This window comes from Mirounga leonina, unplaced genomic scaffold, assembly GCF_011800145.1.
Source record: "Mirounga leonina isolate KUSES-001 unplaced genomic scaffold, KU_Mleo_1.0 Mir_115, whole genome shotgun sequence".
Taxonomy (NCBI): Eukaryota; Metazoa; Chordata; class Mammalia; order Carnivora; family Phocidae; genus Mirounga; species Mirounga leonina.
The window spans coordinates 102,131,491-102,152,931 of NW_023270268.1; the positions used below are offsets into that span (position 1 = coordinate 102,131,491).

The 21,441-nt window shown below is 39.1% G+C and overlaps 1 protein-coding gene across 14 annotated transcripts in view; it reads right to left on the reverse strand.

The window, feature by feature from the left end:
- BBX (BBX high mobility group box domain containing) overlaps window positions 1-21,441 on the reverse strand; it is a 276,405-nt gene that overhangs the window by 85,163 nt on the left and 169,801 nt on the right. For all 14 annotated transcript variants that reach the window (XM_035000231.1, XM_035000233.1, XM_035000230.1 and 11 more), the window contains 3 exons: window positions 16,349-16,519; window positions 11,517-11,756; window positions 172-367 (listed from right to left, as the gene is read on the reverse strand). In XM_035000231.1, the coding sequence (XP_034856122.1) occupies window positions 172-367; window positions 11,517-11,756; window positions 16,349-16,510 (598 nt within the window). In that variant the 5' untranslated portion in view covers window positions 16,511-16,519. The remainder of the gene's footprint in view (window positions 1-171; window positions 368-11,516; window positions 11,757-16,348; window positions 16,520-21,441) is intronic.

Sequence of the window (21,441 nt, forward strand, 5' to 3'; positions counted from 1 at the left end):
GCTTTCAGATATGCTATATCTTTGCATTGCTTCACACTGGTTATAAATTTTGCTTCTCTTTCTCTTCTCTCTATGTATATATTACATATATATATATATTTCATTAAAAATACTACCTAAATGTATTGCCTTGTCCTTAAAAAGAATCACTGAAATAATGTCTAAACTCACCAGCCATTCCAAAGTTTAGCTGAGGCATTTCTTCAGTCTTTGCTTTCTTGGGGCTCGGCAAATCTCTTGAAGAGTCAGATGGGAAGGCCCATAGTTTCTTTCGTGGGTTGACAGTGGGTGTTGGGGATTTCACAGGCTTATTTGTGGTAGGACACCATTTGTAGCCAGGATTTGCTTTCATAAATGCATCTTTATACTATAAATAAAGGATAACAGATTTTAATTAATATACAGACTGAAAAAGTTCTAATAGCCTTCATATCTCACCCCCCCCACCATTAATTAATGAATGAAAAAATACTTTCAATAACTTCTGTGGCTTTACTTATAGAAGAATGATAATCTCAGCTCAGGGCTTTAGAGATAGGATGTGGATTTAACTACGAGAAAGTTCATTTGTGGAAGATGGGTCCAGAAGCAACACATTTGTATCTTTTGACCCATATCTTTTTTTAAGTATCCAAAAAGATGTCTTACCATGGTAGAGGGAGTTATTTGTAAGGGAAAGAGCAAGGGCTTTGAAGACAGAAAGAGCAGAAATCAAACCCTAGCACCTCCACTTAGGGCTAGAGTGACCAAAGATAGAGAATATAACCTCTCTGGGCCTCACCCTTAGTTTCCATAAACCAAGAACAATACCACCCATACGTAGGGTTACTGTAAACTGCAGTGCATTATTTGGCACCCAGTTTAAAGTGGGTATCAGGTGCACATTACAAACTGTGAGTCACTACCAGAGCCAGTAACCAGATTCTGCTCACTGCTTAATTTGGTAAGTATGCCAAAAATATAATCTGTGCTTTGATGTACTGGTAAGGCAAATGCAGGCAAACTTAAAGCAACATAACCAGTTTTGGGATAAATAAGCTAAGATCAGAGTGATGAGAAGGGGAACAAGAGTAGAACTCTTCAGCTGAGGATGCTGGACCACGTGGAGGAAAGAGCACACGTGTACCTCAGAGATCCTGTCGGTTCACTTCCAGACCACCGCAATAAAGTGAGTGTCACCATAAAGCCAGTCAGATGGGTTTTTTGGTTTCCCAGTGTATATAAATGTTACGTTTACATTATACTACAGTCTATTAAGTGTGCAATAACACTCTATCTTAAAAAAACAATGAAATATCTTTTTTTTTTTTTAAAGATTTTATTTATTTATTTGCGAGAGAGAATGAGAGACAGAGAGCACGAGAGGGAGGAGAGTCAGAGGGAGAAGCAGACTCCCCGCCGAGTAGGGAGCCTGATGCGGGACTCGATCCTGGGACTCCAGGATCATGACCTGAGCCGAAGGCAGTTGCTTAACCGACTGAGCCACCCAGGCGCCCCAAAACAATGAAATATCTTAATTATAAATTCTTTATTGCTAAACAATGCTAACCATCATTTGAGCTTTCAGCAAGCTGTAATCACCGAACACAGACCACCATAACAAATGTAATAATGAAAAAGTTGGAAATATTGCAAGAATTACCCAAAGGTGACACAGAGATATGAAGTGAGCAAATGCTCTTGGAAAAAAGGTGCCAACAGACTTGCCTGACACAGCCAGCATTGCTGTAAACCCTCAGTTCATAGAAAACTAAGTATCTGGGAAGCACCGACATTCCAGGATTTTATAATGAGCACATGCGACTGCAAACGTGAACACGCTGAGAGCTGTGATGGGTGATGTTGCAATTAATCCATCACAAACTTTATGTCTTTAAATTGGAGGTTTCGACCTACACTGACAAGAGCCTCCTTTTCCCTTTATTTTTGTGACTTTCTCCTATAACTCTTTCTGCCAACTCTGTTGCTTCTTTCCCCTTTTGTGGTAATAAAACCAAATGAAATATATTTATTGTTATGCATTATACATTGCCAAAAGTTATATCATCTAATAAAAATGTATTTTCCATGTATTCAATTATTCCATATTGCTAACTGCTAGAAACTTTATTAAATCAATACAATTGTTTCAATCCCATAAGCTTGCCCTTTAAAATAATGCTCACTCCATGTGTAAACTAATTTAGTATACGCTCCAAAGAGCTTTTTATTTATCCCAACAGGAAAAAAGATTCTTTTATCCTTGGCATAAGAAAGTATATAGAATCCATATAAACTTTTCCCTTCTTTCACTTTAAATCATGTAAATGAAAACTGTACTGTAAGTAATATAATGCAAGTGTTAATAATCAGTGGTTTAGAATTATCCCCAAATTATCTTAACTCAACTTTTCTGAATAAGCTTTTTTTTTTTTTTTAAACCTAAAAGCTGTACCTCTGTATGTTGCTACATGGGTACATGTAGAAGGAAGGTAAGCACAGAATAATGAAAAAATACAGTTCCACTTTTCTTACAAAAATAATTAAAATAAGGACACAAGGCCAGAGCCAAGCTAGAACTTACCATACATAGCAGAATAAATTTGGAGGTAACAAATGTGATATAAGAGACACCCTACTCCAGTGCATTCACCTGCATGGGGGATTTACATATTAAGCTGAAGCAGACAAATAGCCTTGCCTCCCGTCTGAAGGTGGAGAGTGACAAATGGTAGGGTGAGGTGAAAATGGAAGGAGCAGACACATGCATCATTATTGTGTCCCAGGAAAAGGCACCTGGGCTGGTGTGTCAGATGAATAGTCATCTGGACAAAGGTCACCACTCTATAAAATGACAAAAGACTTTCAAACAGATTAATTAATACATTTGTCATGAGAAATAAAACAATTTTTTGGAGTTTTTAAAGAAGCAAGTCCGAGTTGTGAAAGATGCTGGACTAGATGAGAGACACCAGTTAAGAACTTAAATTAAAGTCTCCGCCTTCAAACTTGTTTACAACCCACAATTAGTCCCACAAACATTTTTTTTTTTAAACGCATGGTTCATAAGCCTTCCCCTAATTCAGGCATGAAAAACGGTTTTGCAAGGGATCTGTGAAAGGGGAAAGCTCCTATGGGTTGAAGAACAGAAGGAGAGAGAAAGACCTGGAGGATGTGGGGTTTTATGGAAAATGGTAACTGAGAATTCAGTAGGTCAGTACTCTTTATCTGTATCACAATATTAATCTCGCAGATCCTTAAACTTAATATAAACAAGCAGTAACAAGACAGCATTCATTAGCTCCATCAGAAATATATTGAGCAAAAGCATTAAGAATGTGGGACAGAGAGAAAAGAATAACACACAGCTCTTGTCCTTTAGGAATTTAAAGCTTCCATGGAGACGTCATAAATTCATGTAAAGACACACTTGAACACCAAGCAAAGGTGGAGGCAGAAAGAGCCTTGGGGTATGAGGATGTCTCTCTGTCCTTGGAAGTGGACACCTCATCAATCACTTGCTCTGATTCAACTATAAGAAGCAACAGAAAGGCTTAATCATTTGTTGTGATGAGGTTATTAGGAAAGGGATTACAGAGAAGGCTGAGCAAGGGAGAAATGAAGACAGTATATAGTATGAAGCAAATAACTGAGTGAAACTGTTAGCATTCTGGTCAACTATGTGGACAAAAATCCATCATTACAGGATTTAAAGGGCCAAAGAGATAGGCCCCATCCATCTGGATCTCCAGGGCAGGGCTCTTCATGCAGGGAGTGAGACAGGAGTCTGTTTTCATCCAGGAACATCAATCATGGGCTATTGGTCCAATCTCATAGATAGCTAACCTCTTGCTAAATTACTGATTTTCAAAAATCTCCCATTAAAATTAAAGTTCACCTGATGGTTTCCATTTTTTTTCTTCAAAATTTCCAATTGCTTAGATAACCTAAGCGCATCTACTGTACAGACACACTTTGTTCTTTATACAAGGTGTTCAGCACATGCTGGTCCCTTTTCCCTGATCCCAACCGCCACAACACTTTATTAGCAATAATAGGAAACCACTGTTACTCAGTAATGGTTTAAATACACACCCTCTGTCACGGTATTTTGTCTACTTCATATATGACAATGACATTATTATATACCAAAAAACAAGACTCTGTTTATCTTAATCTTTTAAAAATTGGGTCTCAACATTAAATACCTTTCTGGTATTTAATCATTTATAAGAATGAAAATTTGACCTTAAAAAGTACCTTAATGTTAATGAAAAATACACTAACTGTTCTCCAATTACTTGTTTTTAATGGGGGAGCGGGGCATCTAAAATCCAGTAGTATTTCTAGCTATTATTTCAGTCTAGATTTTCTCAACATAGTGAAAAGAGAATGGCAACCCTGGTGAGGTCCAGGAGTAGGGAACGCTGGAAATGTCTATACAAATAAAGACCGCTGACTCTGGTGCAAATATGCGAAATACCACCATGATTGAAAAACAAACAAACAAACAAACAAACAAAACACAACCTGCCAGGAACCACAGAGGAGAGATTATACAAAAAAGTATCTGATTTTTAAAAAACAGGTAAAACACATTTTTTTATTTTGTAACTCTGCAGGGGTGTAAGTGACCCAGTGTATAATAAATTTTGAGAGAGCTGTACCTCTTCACATGGGCAGAAATCATATTACACAAGGGTGGGAAGACGAGAGGGAGATGCTTGACGAGTGTTACTATCTGTCCTTTCTTAGTTCTAGGAGCTTTAACTCTAAAACTGTTCCTTTAGATAATAAAACTCAATTAGCACTACCTGATCTGAATTACTTTTACTATTTTTTTTTTTTTAAGATTTTATTTATTTGCGAGAGAGAGAATGAGAGACAGAGAGTATGAGAGGGAGGAGGGTAAGAGGGAGAAGCAGACTCCCCGCCGAGCAGGGAGCCCGATGTGGGACTCGATCGCGGGACTCCAGGATCATGACCTGAGCCGAAGGCAGTCGCTTAACCGACTGAGCCATCCAGGCGCCTTACTTTTACTATTTTTAATAGGAAGAAAATTAGACTGTGTTATGTGACAGAACATGGAATTCAGCTTACAGTTTTGACAGAACAAAAATATTTTAAGTTATACATGAACCTTCACGCTCTCATGCTAAAGCCACCCCAATAAAAATTATATATTTCAAAAAGTGACTTGAATAAGTGACCAGGAGATTGTTTGGTTCCACTATAGGAACGTTATAAAGGAAAAACTGAATTGGCTGTAGATAAGGTTACTTAAATTGGCTGTAAGGATTATCATGGCAACAATGGTTCATTTTCATATATAAATTTTTTAAAAGGACAATTTTACTCCCTAATTTAGCTAAATCAGGAGAAAAGTCAGTTTTATTAGTTAGCACTAATAAAAAAAAAATCAAAATTTCAGCATTTCTTTTAAAATGTAATTTGTTACCTTGTGAAAAGTAGATAGGGATCTGGGAAAGAAAACATTATTTATATTTCTGAAAATGTATTAATAAATTCATACATTAATTTGATTTGTAAAATGTGTGTTTTCTTTTAAAAAATGTGTTCACTAAGGTTTAGTATTTTCCTTAAATCATACTTTCTCCTTACAAAATAATCTACAGTATGAATTTGTAATTTTTCAGAGCAAAAATTAATTTTTATCTATATCCCTTGCATGATCACCAATTCCAAAGTAATCAAGATTTACTACAGTAACATCTTACAGGATATTGGAGTATTAGGTCCCTCAATCAATCTAAAAATTAATATGTGAAACAAATACCAAAATGAGTTTTAAGAGACTCCGTTTAAATTCTCCATATATCACTCGCTGTGGGATCTATTTTTCATCACTGGCTATGGCTTCCTTATAAAGTCCTTATAACTTTACTTGATTTGAACATTTAAACATTTACTAACTGGACGGGTATTTCTGAAAGCAAGTAGTTAGCTCACTCAACTGAAATCTATCTTGTTAGAGGCTATCAATCACACTGGATAGTACCTGCCAAGTTAAGCAAATGATACAACTAATTTTGTTGGTTCTGGGGTTTCAGTTTTGCATTTTAGTAGCCCTTCATTGTGTTAACAGGTCCTAATAAAAATAGTAAATAATCACTTGGTAGAGAAGTATCAAATACAAACTTCAGTTGCTTATCAGGAAAACGACAAAAACTACCATCAGCAGAGTATTTTAAGCTTTACAGAATGCTTGTATGTACATTGCCTTACTTGCATCTTACTCAACCCTATGAGGGCAAGGCAGGCACCTTTATTGACATTCTACAGAGGTGGGAACTCAGAAAGGCCTCTGAGAAGGGAGAAAGCCAAGTCCGAGAACTCAAGCTCTACTACTACTAACTTGCTTCCTTGGATAAGTCACTTTACCATTCTGGGCCTCAGTGTCTTCATCTTTAGCTGCTGAAAACAAAACAAAACAGAACAAAAAACAACAACAACAACAACAAAAAAAAACCCTACCTTCTGGGATTATTATAAGGATTAAATGAGTTAAATATTTATAAAAGAACCCTGGGCAGAATAAAGCATTATTTAAAAATTGATTATTATCATCTCAAAAATAAACACTTAAATATTTTTTTTAATGCAGTAAGAAAGGGGCACCTGGGTGGCTCAGTCAGTTAAGCATCTGACTCTTGATTTCGGCCCAGGTCATGATCTCAGGATTGTGAAATTGAGCCCCAGGTCAGGCTCTGAGATCAGCAGGAGTCTGCTTGAGGAGTCTCTCTTACCTTTCTCCCTCTGGCCCTCCCCCTGCTCATGCTCGCTCTCCCTCTCAAATAAATAAAATCTTTAAAACAAAATAAATACAGTAAGAAAGTCCTGATACCTGGAACACAGGAACAGAAAAGGTCTCAAAAACAAGACCTCCCATGAAACATGGAGCCCAAGTCTTTGGTTTTACTGTCCACATTCCTTCAAAGTAGTGGGGCCTCTATTAAATCATACTCAAGAAAATCCCATATAGAATAAGTCATGTCATTAGATGTAGCCAAAAGTGGCTGGCAGAGGACAGCAATGTCAACTAACAGCTGAGGGTGGACCCAAAAGACTGACTCATGGAAAAGCAAAGAAGAAATTCAAAAGAAGAGTTAAGAATCACTTAATATACATAGAAAAATGTGACCATAACTTAACTGTTCACAAAGGTCTTGCCAAATTACAAAATATAAAATAATTACTGTTTGGAAATAATGGTTTGAAATTTCTAAAAGTATTGAAAGGCATTCTGAATGCTTGAAGTAAGGAAGTATATAAACAAAATTTTAAGTAAAGTTTCCGGGATAAATATGTAAAATGAAATGTATAAGCGAACAGCCAAGTTTCATCTACCTGGAAATCACTTATGTGTAACAGCCGTTTCTCAAGGATGCTGGAAAAATGAGGGGCTACTCTAGTTTAGTGGTATGCAAGATGTCACAGCATGCTTGTAAGAACACAGACGCTGTTAAGCATCCTACGTGTGACAGTCAACAAAAATTCCCTACAGTTATAATATATGAGAAGATGACAGTCTGTCTTCTTTGGAGAAGAACCCATTTCTAATAAAGCCAAAGCAAGGGAATAGTTTAGTTTTAACTTTAAGAAATATGAAGGAAGGGGCTCCTGGGTGGCTCAAACGGTTAAGCGTCTGCCTTCGGCTCAGGTCATGATCCCAGGGTCCTCGGATCAAGCCCCATGTCGGGCTCCCTGCTCAGCGGGGAGACTGCTTCTCCCTCTCCCACTCCCCCTGCTTGTGTTCCTGCTCTCACTCTTCCTCTCTCTGTCAAATAAATAAAATCTTTAAAAAACCTAAAATTAAAAAAAAAAAAAGGGACTATGAAGGAAGAATTAATCACTAAAACTCCATGGAGTTTTGTGGTGACGAGAGTCTTTCCTAGGGTACTAATGGCAATAGATAAAAAAGGCTATTATAGTTTACCTTAAGGTTGCATTTTATTGCATTTAATTCCAGAGTTGTTTTATTGCAATACAACTGAACCTTCGAACTTATCAGCCTGGTCTCATGATTTTTGTCTTTACATCATCATTTCCTACTAGTGTCCTCCACATATCCTAGGCTTGGGGTAAAACAAACTTTCTTGCTCCTGAAATCGTTCTTACTATCCCACATCTGCTCTTATCCCTGCCTTTCTCTCTGAATCCTGTACCAAAGCCCAGGACAGATTCTATCAACTCCATAAAGCCTCTTTTGAAATATCCTCACTGATACCCACCCCAGCACAAGCAGACTCTTCCATTAGACCCCTGACATTTTATTGTTACCATTTCTACCATAATTACTCAAACCTCTTATCTTGCAGGCATCTAAGTCAGCATCACATAGTAAAAGAATGCTAGGGTCAAACAGGCAACAGTATCCCAGCTCTACAATGTGTGCCTGGTCAAGATACACACTCCAAAGAGCCTTATTAGATCTTTCCTCTGAAGAATGGGGACAATCATTACTGACTTTATGTGTTTGTGCTTCTGTAAAACATCAAGCTTGGAATGAACCAATCAATCAATAAATGCATGCATTCTGCCTTATGCCTCTCATCCTACAAAAAAGAAGGTATCATAAAGTCATTCAAAATTGTTTTTGACTTTCCAGATCCTCTCTTCTTCTTGGCACCTACTCTACTCTTCCTGAAGGTCTAGATAAATGATCTTCTAAACTGGCTATAAATTAATTAATTCCGATCATTAGTTTAAATGACAAGTGGAGGGTTCCAGCAATATCCTAGGCAAAAACGCAGATTTGTATTCCTGTATTTTTAAGAGCGCAGACCTACGATGTTAAAGGGAAAAGTAAGGTTGTTCCTGCATCTCCTACCCAGCAGCTCCACAGTCAGAAGTCAGAGCCTGGGAACATCCATTTAAGAAAATGACCCACGTTATATCCTTAAGGTGGTATTTTTTGCATTACTTATAACCAGTTATTGCTCTAATGAGATTCATCAGACAGCATGAAACCCTCATTCAACCCTTTCTTTTCAACAATGCAAATGAGTACTGGGCAATAATTCAAGAAACTGAAAACAAATCCCAGAATGGCTGTTTGCTCTCACCAGATGCACTAAAAGATAATCAGGAGCAAGAAAAGCATCAGAGAAAGTTTTAACAGGTTAAAAAAATAAACCCTCCCAAGCTGTATCACACAGTGCTCACTTCTTTTAAAAAATATCTCTTTTTAAGTATCCACATTCACACAAAAACCTTCCTGAAAGAATATGTCTTGTGCCTATAGAGAACACAGTTAAAATCTGGTGTTTGAAATGAAGATGTTACAAAAGGTTTTTGTTTTTTTTTTTGTATATGGCTACCTGGGTGAGAGGACCTTGAGGAGCTGAGACCTTATTCATCATCAGCACCCACCACTGACTTGGTATGCTCAAGTCCCTCAAGTAAGCTTTTTGTTGCTGAAACTGACGTTGCAATGAAGACTGTACTATTAACACAAAAAGCACCAGCACAATGGCCTGCACTTTAATGTAATTTTGAAACCATGCAGTAGATACAACTGAAACAAGTCAGTATCACTTATGACCAGAAACCAATTAGATAATGATTTTCAATGTGGCTGAACCTTCCACACTTGACTAGAAATGAGATAGCATTTCCTAAGAGCAACTGTAAACAAGGCAGGTTGCAAGGTGGAAGATCTGCCTCTGCGTGTAGCAGATTGCGGGAGGCCACCTTAACAGATTTCATTACGGGCACCACAATGGCAAATATTGTGAGCCTAATTAAGTAATTAGTAAGAGATTTCCTGTATGAAAATAATACTTCCTCCTCTTAAAAGTGGCCACCTATTGGGTTTGTAAATTAGCAGTATTTAAGAAAAGGCAAACAATGTACTTGGGACAGGCTGCATGTTATCAAAAAACAGCAATCCAAAATCAAACTCAAGTGTTTAATTGTAGGAAGTTAATGCGGTTCCCTATGAGGTTTCAGATAATTATTTTATCATATAAGTGTAGGACTATAAAAAAAAAAATAAGGCCATTTAATGGGAAAATGCTGTTAATTACTATTATATTAGTTGAAATTTACTGAAACATTTAAAATCATGTATTACTGGAACTGATTTTAAATTTTCCAGATACCCAGGGCACCTGGGTTGTTCAGTCCCCTAAGCGTCTGCCTTCACTCTGGTCGTGATCTTGGGGTCCTGGGATGGAGCCCCAGGTGGGGCTCCCTGCTCAGCGGGGAGCCTCCTTCTCTCTCTCCCTGTTCCCTTCCCCCATGCTCTCTCTGGCTATCTCTCTCTCAAATAAATAAAATCTTAAAAAAAAATAAAAAAATTCCAGATACCCTTACATAGTCAAAATCCTGTCTTTAATAACAGCCAACTCACAAAGTCTTATGTGATCATTAATTACATAACAACTACGCTAACCATATACCCTGGATTCAAATATCCTTTAACACTGCATAAGAAATTTTTATGTTACATGTTAGCTTGTTAAACAACTCAATAAAACCACAGCAATTAAAAGAATTATTTTTCCACATATTGAGATGTCTAATAAAATGTGTCACTTGAAACTCTATATTTTTGTCCCCTGCTGGTTCCTCTTTTCACAGAACTTAACCATATGTTTGGGTGGAAGGGGTTTTCATGAATCAGGATTGTTTGCAAGTTACGATGCTGAAGGAGTTACGATGCTGAAGGAATAATGTGAGAATTACTCCTTTCAAGTTTAACCACTACGATATTGCTTTGCTTTTCCTTCACTTGCTAAATCCGTTACACAATACATTTTAAAAGCATGTCAGAACTGATCCAAGTGCCCCCCTCTCTGAATAGCCTTCCTCCAGGAAGTGCTTCTGCCTATGTTTACATTCATGCACATATCCTAACACGTCATGTTTCACTGCTATTCATTCCTTCACTAGTTCTGAATATTCATGAGGCACTACCCACACAACAGAAATAAATCAAAGCAAATCTCTTAATAACTATTTATTACAAAATCAAAAAATGTTAGAACGGAAAGGGATATGCTTTTGCCCAATTTCCTCATTCTAATAACATTAAAAAAAAAAGGCTGAAACCCAGTGATTGATTTAGATCCTGTCACAAGGTTATTCAGCATTAGAACTAGATGAAGACTCTTTCCCACCACACAACTAGAGTAACCGAAGATTGTCGTCTTTACCATGGGCATTCTCTAATAGGAGAAGCTCGGTTCCTAGAAAAAATTTTTTTAAAACCCCCATTCATAATAAATAAATTACCCATTTATAAAAATCAACCCCCCACATCAATCTGTGAAGTATACATAATGAAAAAACTTGGCAATTGATTGCTCTTGGCACCTCCACCAGCATTTGGAAGGTGGACTTGAATTCAGGAATAGGAACTGTTTTCGTATAACACTTGATTCAGGATTCACCTTTGTGCTGCTAGACCTTCAGCAGGGACTTCATATATGAAGACCGGGGGCGGGCGGGGGGAGAGGAGGTATGGGATTGATTGCTCACAGCCAACACAAAACCTTGTCATTGTAACCTACCTCCTTGGCCATGTCTGTATATTTCTGCTTTTCCTTTGGATCTAGAACAGCCCACCAATCAGCCAGTATCTTGGTAGCACCTCGGTTATCAAGCCTGGGGTGTTCCTGACGTACAAGGGAGCGATGACGTTTGCAAAATAGGAGAAATGCATTCATTGGTCTCCGGGCTCGCTGTTCTGGTGATTCATCATCAGTCTCACCAACATCTTGCTCTAGGCCATCGGCCCCAAGAAGTTGAACCTATTACCAACCAAAACAAAAGCCAGATCTTTAACACATCCTGGACAATTTTGCTTTAACAGTTAGTTTTGGTTTTCAAATTGTATTTTTTCTTAGCTCCATTGAAATAACTTACAAATTGGAAAAAATTAATCATCAACCACTATTAGTGGTTGGGAACCAACTTACAATGTATTCTGCTTAGTTTCTATAGCAACCTGTGCATGTCTCTATTGCAGCATATATTATTATCGTGTTATGATGGCTTACATTTTTTTCCCTTCACTAAATAGTGAGCTCTTTGAGGAAAAGCTCTTTTACCTTTACTACCACAGCATCTAGCTTAATGTCTAGTATATATACTTAACTAACTGCTCAATAAATAAATAAACCCATTCTGTGATATATGGGTCTCAAGATTAACAACAACATTCACAAAAAATACATGAATATTAGTTGTTTCTCCTCGTTGGAAAGTGCTTTTTTACAGTTAATAATATGAAAATGTTTAACATGAAAGTAGGTAATAAAAATTTAATACAGACTATTCAATGTTTTAGGCACATCACAAGTGGAGCCTCCTACTGTAAAAATCACAACAGACATTTAACATTACTTGAAGGAGGAACTACGTAGTAAATTTTCAAGCTTGTAAATATCAACCTTTCCTGCTTCGTGAAATGCTGTGATAACAGGAATAAATTCACCCAGGCTTAAACCTTCAAAATCGATTCTGAATCCTCCCTTTTCCAAAGCATTTCATTCAATTCGAGGTCTTCAGGAACTTCTACAAAGCTCTAATCCTGCCCATTCCATCTGTGTAACTGTCATTTCCACTGCCCAGAAGCCTTCTGCTTCTGATCTCTTACATTACTACCTGAACATGGCTGAGGATACCACTGATCACAGAATCTCAGGATGTATTGGAATTGTTAAATATCTTCTAAGGCTCAAATATGATCCTGTGCTATTTCTTGGAAACAGCGCAACCATGAACGGAAGTCCAGAAGGCTTACTAAAACTATCTCTTTAATTTCTTGTTTCATAGTTAAAATCAAGAAGGATGGAGGTAGTTGTCAGTCTGCATTGTATAGCAGAGCCTTAGTTCTTCAACTTGAGTGGGTAGTGGAATCCCTGGAGGTCTTGTTAAAACAGAGACTGTTGGGTCCCATTCCCAGAGTTGCCAATCCCGCAGGTCTGGAGTGGGCCTTGAGAATTAATTTCTGACAAATTTCCAGGTGATGCGGATACTGCTGATCTGAAGATCACACTCTGAGATCCACCACTGTAACGCAACCATGTTCTTTTACACCATGTTGATTGGGCAACGGCTACAGATACTCGAGGACAAATCACTGACTTGATCAAATTCGGTATTTTTAAAGTCTCTTCAGTTTAAATTAAGTATTGCAAATGCATTTAATTAACCATCGATTATCTTCAAACAAAACGGTACAGTGGAACAATCTTAAAGTCATAGCTATCTGATTTGGAAATACATTAGAGATTATTATTGGGAGTGAAGGCTATAGATTTAGCTTCCTCACTCTGTACACAATTATCAACAACGATTTGCATTTTTGGGGAGTATTTATTTAGCATTCTGAATCTAAGAAGCTATAGAAAAACCAAGGCATAAAAAGTATACTATGTAGGTTGAGGAAGTAATTATAGTTTCCCTTCAGAAAAGAATAACTTTTGATTCCGCTACTAAATTATAAAACTCAAGCCAAGAGCTGCAAAAAAAGATAAATAAGAAAAGATCCTGGACCGAGAAGCTTACTGTTTGGAGAGGGAAGAAAGAAAAGCGAATGAATTAAAAAGCAGTATGATGACGATTACAAGGAACCAGTGTGATAACAAAGCACTAGTGGATGGGTGAGAGTACACTGAAGTCTCCCTAGAAAATGTGTTGTCTGAGCTAAATTCTGAAAGATGAATCAGAATGTGTCAGGCAGTCAATGGGGAGATACAGAAAACTAAAAAGGATTAAGGCTCTATGACTACTAACTGATATACAGTTCAGTAGCACTGGTGTATCTAACATGAGAACAGGGATCCAGGACATGAGGTTGTAGAAGTAGGTATGGACATACTTTATGAAGAATGTGCTTTGTCTTATTAAAAAAAAACCCATGCATTTAATGCTATGAGTAGTTGCAGACTGTAAAAAAAAAAAAAAATCTTGAGGGGAACAACATAGGTTATCATATTTTACCAGAGATTATTTATTTTGCCAAATATGGGCATCAAAAAAAAAATGTTTTCGGGGTGCCTGGGAGGCTCAGTCAGTTGAGCGTCCGACTCTTGGTTTTGGCTCAGGTCGTGATCTTAGGGTCATGGGATTGAGCCCCGAGTTAGGCTCCCTGCTCAGTGTGGAGTCTGAGTAAGACTCTCTCTCCCTCTCTCTCTCAGCCCCTTCCCTCTACTCTAAAATAAATAAATAAATCTATAAAAAAAAAAAAGTGGCAGGATTCCTTCATACACAACAGTGAATGCTTTTTCTCAAATGAGAGAAATTAGATCAGGTGGAGAGCGGAAAGATTAGTATCGGGTCGGCTAAATTTGAGGTGGTTCTCAGCAGAGACATCTTGGTTGCAATAACGAACTGAGGTATGAATACAAAGGAGGCAAGACTCTAGGAAAGTGGATGGGATCACCAAGTGGGACTGAGAAAGAAGGGAGTCCAATCACCTCGTTCTTGAACTCTGTAACTGTTGACCGGGCCACTGATAGGGACCAGGCACTGTTCTAGGTGGTGCAGGTAGAGCCCTGAGCCTATGCATTCTCTGCCCTCATGAAGCAGGAAAGCGGCACGGCCAGCCTTCCGTTTTGAAAGGATCCTTCTGGCTGCTCTGCTGAGAATAGACTGTGGAAGGGCAAGAGCAGAGCACAGTGATCTGCACCAGAAATGGTGGTGGCCTAGATCAAGGAGCTGGTGGTGACCTTGCTGAGGAGGAGTCAAGCTGAGATCCCATGCAGTAGGCACGGCTGAGAATCTGCTGATGGACAGATATGAGACTTGAGCAAAAGAGAAGAGACCCGACTTCTGGTCTGACCAACCCGAAAACCAGGGGTCCCCACTTCCTGAGGTGAGGAAGACGCAGGACGATGGGCTTCAAAGCTGAGTTCCTCTGTTTAATATAGAAGTTCAAACTGAGTTCTGATCTGAGATCTAAGTGGATATGTAAAGTAAATAGTCCAAATCATGAGTGCAGCGTTTAAGAAAAAGGTCCAGGATGGCAAGAGAAATTAAGAAGCCCAGGGAACACCAATACTTGAGGGCAGAACAATGGAGGGGCATCAACTGAAAGAAGGTAGGATGGTGCGGCTGGGAGAGAAACAGAAATCCTGGGACAGACAGAGGAGTGTGTGCTGCAGGAGGAGTGAAGCAGAGGACCGCCCCAAGGACCACGGGACCGAGCGGCACCACTGTGTCAGAACGATCAAATCTGGATAAACCTGGCAGTTTCCTCAAACAGAATTAATAACACTGTTTCTCTGGAAAGGAAAGGAGGAAGAAAAGACAGGCAAGAAGTGAAGTAAGCGTGCAGGTGAGTAGAGGAAGCTGAAGGAGTCACTTCTGGCGGCCTCTGTTTTCTCTGTAAAAGAGGAGAAAAAGTTCAGTGAGAGAGACTGTAAAGGGTATCCGGGTAAGATGTCTGAGAAACAGGAAAAACAGAAAACATGGTTTCCTGGAAGCTGACCTAAGCCTAGAACAAAAGACTGAATGGATGTCAAAGGCCTGAAGAATACTAAAGACATGTTTATAAAAGTTGCAGTGACACAAAATATGTATTCATTGATTCTTCTAATGACCATAGATCTATTCAAAACCAGGCACCATTCTAGATTCCAACAAGAGGAGGACACGAGGGGCAAGACTTTGCTCTTCCTAAGCTTATATTCTAGTCTGGCAAGACAGACATACACAAGGTAAATGGTAAATGTCAGGAAGGAACTCCCTGGACACAGAATGCGTCGGGTGGGAGGGACACCTGCCATGAGAAGGTCCCATCTCTTGGGGAGGTAGTCCTCAACTTGAGAGCTGAATGGGGAGGAAAGGAGGACCAGCTATGCCAAGACTGAGAGGAACGTGTGACTTTCTAAATAAGAGCTGGCTGCTCAAGCATGAGGCTAGAGAAGGGGACGTGGAGGACTGAATGACAAAGGAGGCTTGGTGGGGGTGAAAACTGCCAGATGCCATGCAGGTGGCAGATACAAGGGCTTGAGCAGCTCTGAGGCTGTCTGCGGAGGCAGGGCTAGACTGAAGTGGAGACAGAAGCCAGAGCTGCAAACGGGGTGGATGCCAGGTGAGCATTAACAAACTTTATGAATACCCCCATCTCCACTGCATTGGAGTATTACCGTTTTACCTGAAAATCATTAGTTAATTGACAGAAAGACTACTGAAGAAGGATCTGATTCTGTCTCAACTACTAGAAGTACAGATACTTCAGGAGTCATCATTATCTGGAATAAAAAGGTAAACTGAATAGTTGAATAGGATTCAAGTTACACAGACTTTTAGAAATGCATCCTTCTCACCATCCATGATCACGGTCATTTCTGGCATGAATACTCAAAACTTCTATATTAAACAGAGGAATTACCTTATCAATATCCTCTTCTTCGTCTTCCTCTTCCTCCTCTTCTGAAAAGTCCAGCAGTTTCTTTGCTAGCAGTGGGTGCCACTGAAGACACTTTCGTTTTGGTCGTTTTCCAGCCCTTTCTCCTTCTGCTGAATGATCCTTATTTCTGTTACTGCCTTTCATTACTGTGACCTGTGGTAAGGAAAAAAAAAGGGAGAGAAACAGAGAGAAATCAAAGTAAATCTGATTAAAATTTGTTTATTTAGCTTCCTTGGCTTTAATTGGATTATAGTTTTAATGACTAAAGTATCTACCAGCTCAGGCATTTACTGGATTCAGTACGAATTCTAAGTACATAATCAAACATTCATTTTACTTGGCTAAATGGAGCTAATAAAATTTGCCTTTTATGAAATCTACTTCCTTCCACTCCATAACTTCAGAACTCAAAACCCAAATAGACCAACAGGAGGATTACAAGTTACAGTCACCTGTTCGCATTTACTCAGGGTAGGGTTTCTTAAAGTGGTGCATCAGAAGAATCTGAAAAGACAGCGCCCAGAGATGAGGTGGTCCCAGAGGTGGCCCTCCATACATTCTCCGATGGCTCCTCTTTTATTAAAACAATTTACGTGACTTTTGCACTCTACGCTATGATAAATCTGAGCTTGGAGCATTATTAAGTAAAATGAATACTTTGTAAGAATCAAATGTTTTCGATTTAAAATAAACCATTTCACAAGATGACACACCACTTTTAAAAACTAGCAGTGTGCAGCCTCCAAGGACCCAGCGCGTGAAGTCACCGTAGGTCACTTAGCGAGATGAGAGCCCTCTGTACCCATCTGTGACATAAGTCACAAATACTTTTGCACCTCTCCATTATGTGGGCACCAAAATCCAGTAACAAAGTTTTTCTCCTGAGGCTTTTTGCTGTTTCTCTTCCCGAAAGGTGGCTGGCTGAAATAGCTTAAGAGGTAGCCAGCCTATGGATGTGATAAAATCTTTCAGAAGCCCATAATTCTAAGTTACTTTTCGGTGACTTAACTTTTTCTCAATGATAAAAACAATACACATTTGTATTTTATAAAGGTGAAAATAGCACAAAATGAGGTTTGTATTCTCCATCACACCAGCCCCACAGTCCAGAGGTAAACTATACATGTCTGTTTCTCATATGCATTCTCCCAGCTTTTTCCTAGTTTAATAGTTCTCATCCATTCATTTTAAGTAACAATATACAAATCATTGTACATACATACTCATGCAAACATTCAAATGATGTTATCGATTTAAATGGCTCACGCTGACAGTTATAAACATAAACACAGTTGCTGAAATCACAGAACAGTAGCCTTTTGGGTCAGTGTATTGCAAAGTGGTATCAATAAATTTGTTATGCCATGCTGCTAAAACTGGGATTTCATAAAGTTTCTAGATGCATCTAGTTCGGAAGCCTTTAAAACAATACGGCACAGGCAAATTTATCCTCTGTCCTTCACAGTTTATGGATTTTGAGTCATGTGTAGGCCTTCTTCATTTCAAAATTTTAAAAAATTACTAACAACTCCTTCTAGAACTTTCATGACTTCACTACAAAAAAGAATTCTAATATTTGATCAACCTGTAATTCAGGAGATAAGGATTCTGATAAAGGAGATATGGGTCTACTTTATCCTTTTTTCCCCAAATAACTAGCCAAATTCTGTCAACACTCTTTATTAAATAATCCAGCTTTCTCCCACTCCTTTGAAATGTCACTTTTATCCTACACTAAATTACTATATGTATATAAATCTATTTCTGAATTCTCTTCTGTTAATAATCATGCCCCTCTAAACCTGTTTGCCTATCCTTTGACCAATTTAAAAATATCCTTAGGGACTATATCATTCTGTGCCTTTTTTAATATACAAATATACCAGTAAACATAGCCATTTAGAAATTTTAATTTGCATAGATCATGCTCATCTAAGTCAATACACCTTGACTGTTCCCATTTTGTAATAACCATTGAATATTCCAAAATAAAAGTGTACTGCAATATACTCAATCATTTCATTATTGATAAATATTCAGATTATTTGTGCTGCAGTAAAATCTTCATTTTAATAAAAAAAATTTAAATCTTCATTTTGATAAAAATCCTCACCAATTTATTAAATGCTATGACTAGTCAAAGGAAGGAGGGAGAGCAAAGAAAAACATGTTCCCATGGTCTTTTTAGCAAGAAACTTCTGCTGAATATCTGAAATAATTATATGATTCGTGTGGCTGCCTCAAAAGTATAAAAAGTTACTGAAAACTCTATATGGAATTAGTTATCTGGTATGCTCTTAATAAAGGAACAAAGATTTCTTGTGAACTGATAGATCATTTAACAATTCTCATTCTATCTACAAATAAAACTTGGCACAAGCAACCCAATTTCCAAAAATACCAATGCTATACAGAGAAGAGGAAACGGTTATTTTTGTGGCTTATTAATCACTTCAGGATGAGCTGCATGAGTGGCAATTAAACCCATATGGGGGTCCCAATATTTTATGAGATAAAACATTTTTTATAGCCTTTTCTTTTCCACTTAAAAAAAGTCCCTTTGACATTTCTTATTAAGGCTGATTTAGTGCTTATGAACTCCTTTAATTTTTGTCTGGGAAACTTTATCTTTCCTTCAGTTCTTGCCAGGTAGGTTATTCTTGGTTCTAGGTTTTTTCCTTTCAACCTTTGAATCTATCATGCCACTCCCTTTCTGGCCTGCAAACTATTCTGCTAAAAAATCAGCTGATGGTCTTATAGGGGTACCCTCCTATGTAACTAGTTACTTTTCTTTTGCTGCTTTTAAGATACTCTTTATCTTTAATTTTTGACATTTTAATTATGATGTGTGGACCTCTTTGAATGCATCTGGTCTGGGGCTCTCTGTGATTCCTAGACCTAGGTATCTGTTTCCTTTTCCAGGTTGGTGAAGTTTGCAGCTATTATTTCTTCAAATAAGTTTTCTGGCTCTTTCTTTCTCTCTTCTCCTCTGGGACCCCTGTAAGGGGAATGTTAGTATGCCTGATATTGTCCCAAAGGTCCCTTAAACCATCCTTATTTTTTTTAATTCTTTTTTTTTTTTTGCTGTTCAGCTGGGGTGACTTCCACTAACTTGTCTTTCAGATCACTGATCCATTCTTCTGCATCATCTAATCTGCTATTGATTCCCTCCAGTGTATTTTTTAATTCAGTTATTGTATTCAGCTCTGATTGGTTCTTTTTTATATTTTCTTTCTCTTTGTTGAAGTTCTCACTGGGCTCACTCACTCTTCTGCCAAGTTTGGTGAACATCTTTATGACTATTACTTTGAACTATTATTTACCAGGCACACTGCTTATCTCTGTTTCATTTAGTTCTTTCTGAGGTTTTGTATTTCATTCGGAGCATATACATTTGCCTGACTTTCTGTGTGTGTTTGTATGTACTGGTAGGTCAGCTAAGTCTCCTGGTCTTAAAGGAGTGGCCGTATATAGAGAGTTTCCTGTGGGGCCCAGAAGCACAATACCCCCTGGTCACCAGGACCAAGTGTTCCAGGGGTGTCCCCTGAGTGGGCTGTGTATACCCTCCTGACTATAGTGGCTAGGCTGTGATAGCTGCTCGTGCACTGGCAGAAGGGGCTGGCCCCCAGCCTGGCTGGCTGCAATGCCCTGCCATGACTACTGCGGTGGCACTAGTGGGTGGGCCTGGACCCCAGTACAGCTGGCGAGAAACCTGGCCACAGCTGTGTCGGTGGGCAGGGCCAGCCCCTCGTGTGGCTGGCTGTGAGGCCTGGCCAAGACTGCTGCAGTCATGCCGGTGGGTGGGACTGCCTGTCTCCTTCATGGGGGGGGGGGGGGTGATCCATGCCGAGGCTGCACACTGGGCGCAGCAGGGCAGGGGATAGGACACAGTAAGAGGTCTCTGCCAAGGCCTTTTGCTGAGTGCAGTGAGGTAGATCCACTGGAGGGGTGGACGGTGCTAGTCCTGGACAAGGTTTCTTGCTGGGACAGGAGCTGCCTGGGGGTGAGGGGAGAATGGGAGCCACGTTGCAGGGTTGCCAGTCCCAGCCAAGGCTTCTCAGCAGGGCAGGAGCTGCTTTGGAGGGATGCCTGCTGGGGTGAGTCTGCAGAGGAATGCAGGGGGCTAGGGGGTGAATAGTGCAGCAAGGTAAGATGGAGAATATCAGAAATGGCTCCCACAAGCGACAGAGCAGCTAGGTAGAAGGAAAGAAAAATGGCACCCTCCAGTGCTTCCATTCCTGGTGAAATTTCCTATGGATCCCCACCACTCTGGCACACACCCTAAAAGTAGTCAACAAATATCCTTCAGGGATGGCCCTGGTACTTTCCAAACCGTTGCCTCTCTGCTGGGTCTTGGAGCAAGTGAGTTTGTGCATGAGTTCTTTAACAGGAGAGTCCCAGTTTTCTATAGCCCTCCCCTCACCTATTGTTAAGCCCCACTGACTTTCAAAGCCAGATATTATGAGGGCTTATCTTCCTAGGGCAGGTGCCCAGGGTGGGTGGCTGCCCAGGGTGGGGATGGATCTCCTCGCCCCTCAGGGAGAATCTCTGTGTTGGTGCTATCTCTACTGTGTCCCTGCCCCGCCTCTCCTTCTCAGTTTGGACATTTCCTTTATATCTGTAGTTGTGGAAGAGCTGCTAGTCTTCAGAGAGAGATGTTCCATATACAGTTGTACTTTGGGTGTGTCGTGGGAGGAGGTCAGCTCAGAAGCATCCTACTCCATCCATGTGATCCTATCCTTGTTTAGGTAATGCGTTTTTTAAATAGCAAAAGAAATCAACGGGAAACTATAAGCGGCTATATCAACTGGAGAGGTCAAAGTGATTGCCAGTGCCTGGAGAAAAATATATCTTTTAGTCTCAAGGATTTTGATCATGCTATTTAAGTATGTGTGAATGTGTTTAAGTATATGTGCCTTTGTGCATGTGTTTAAAATTTTAATATTCAAAGAGAAAACAGAATATCAAGAATAAAATTATTGAATGGTATATGTATGTGGCTTTGGGGTTCAGAATAATCACATTCACATGTGATTTCTTTCCAATGTAGCTGACATGCCATTACAGATACTGTA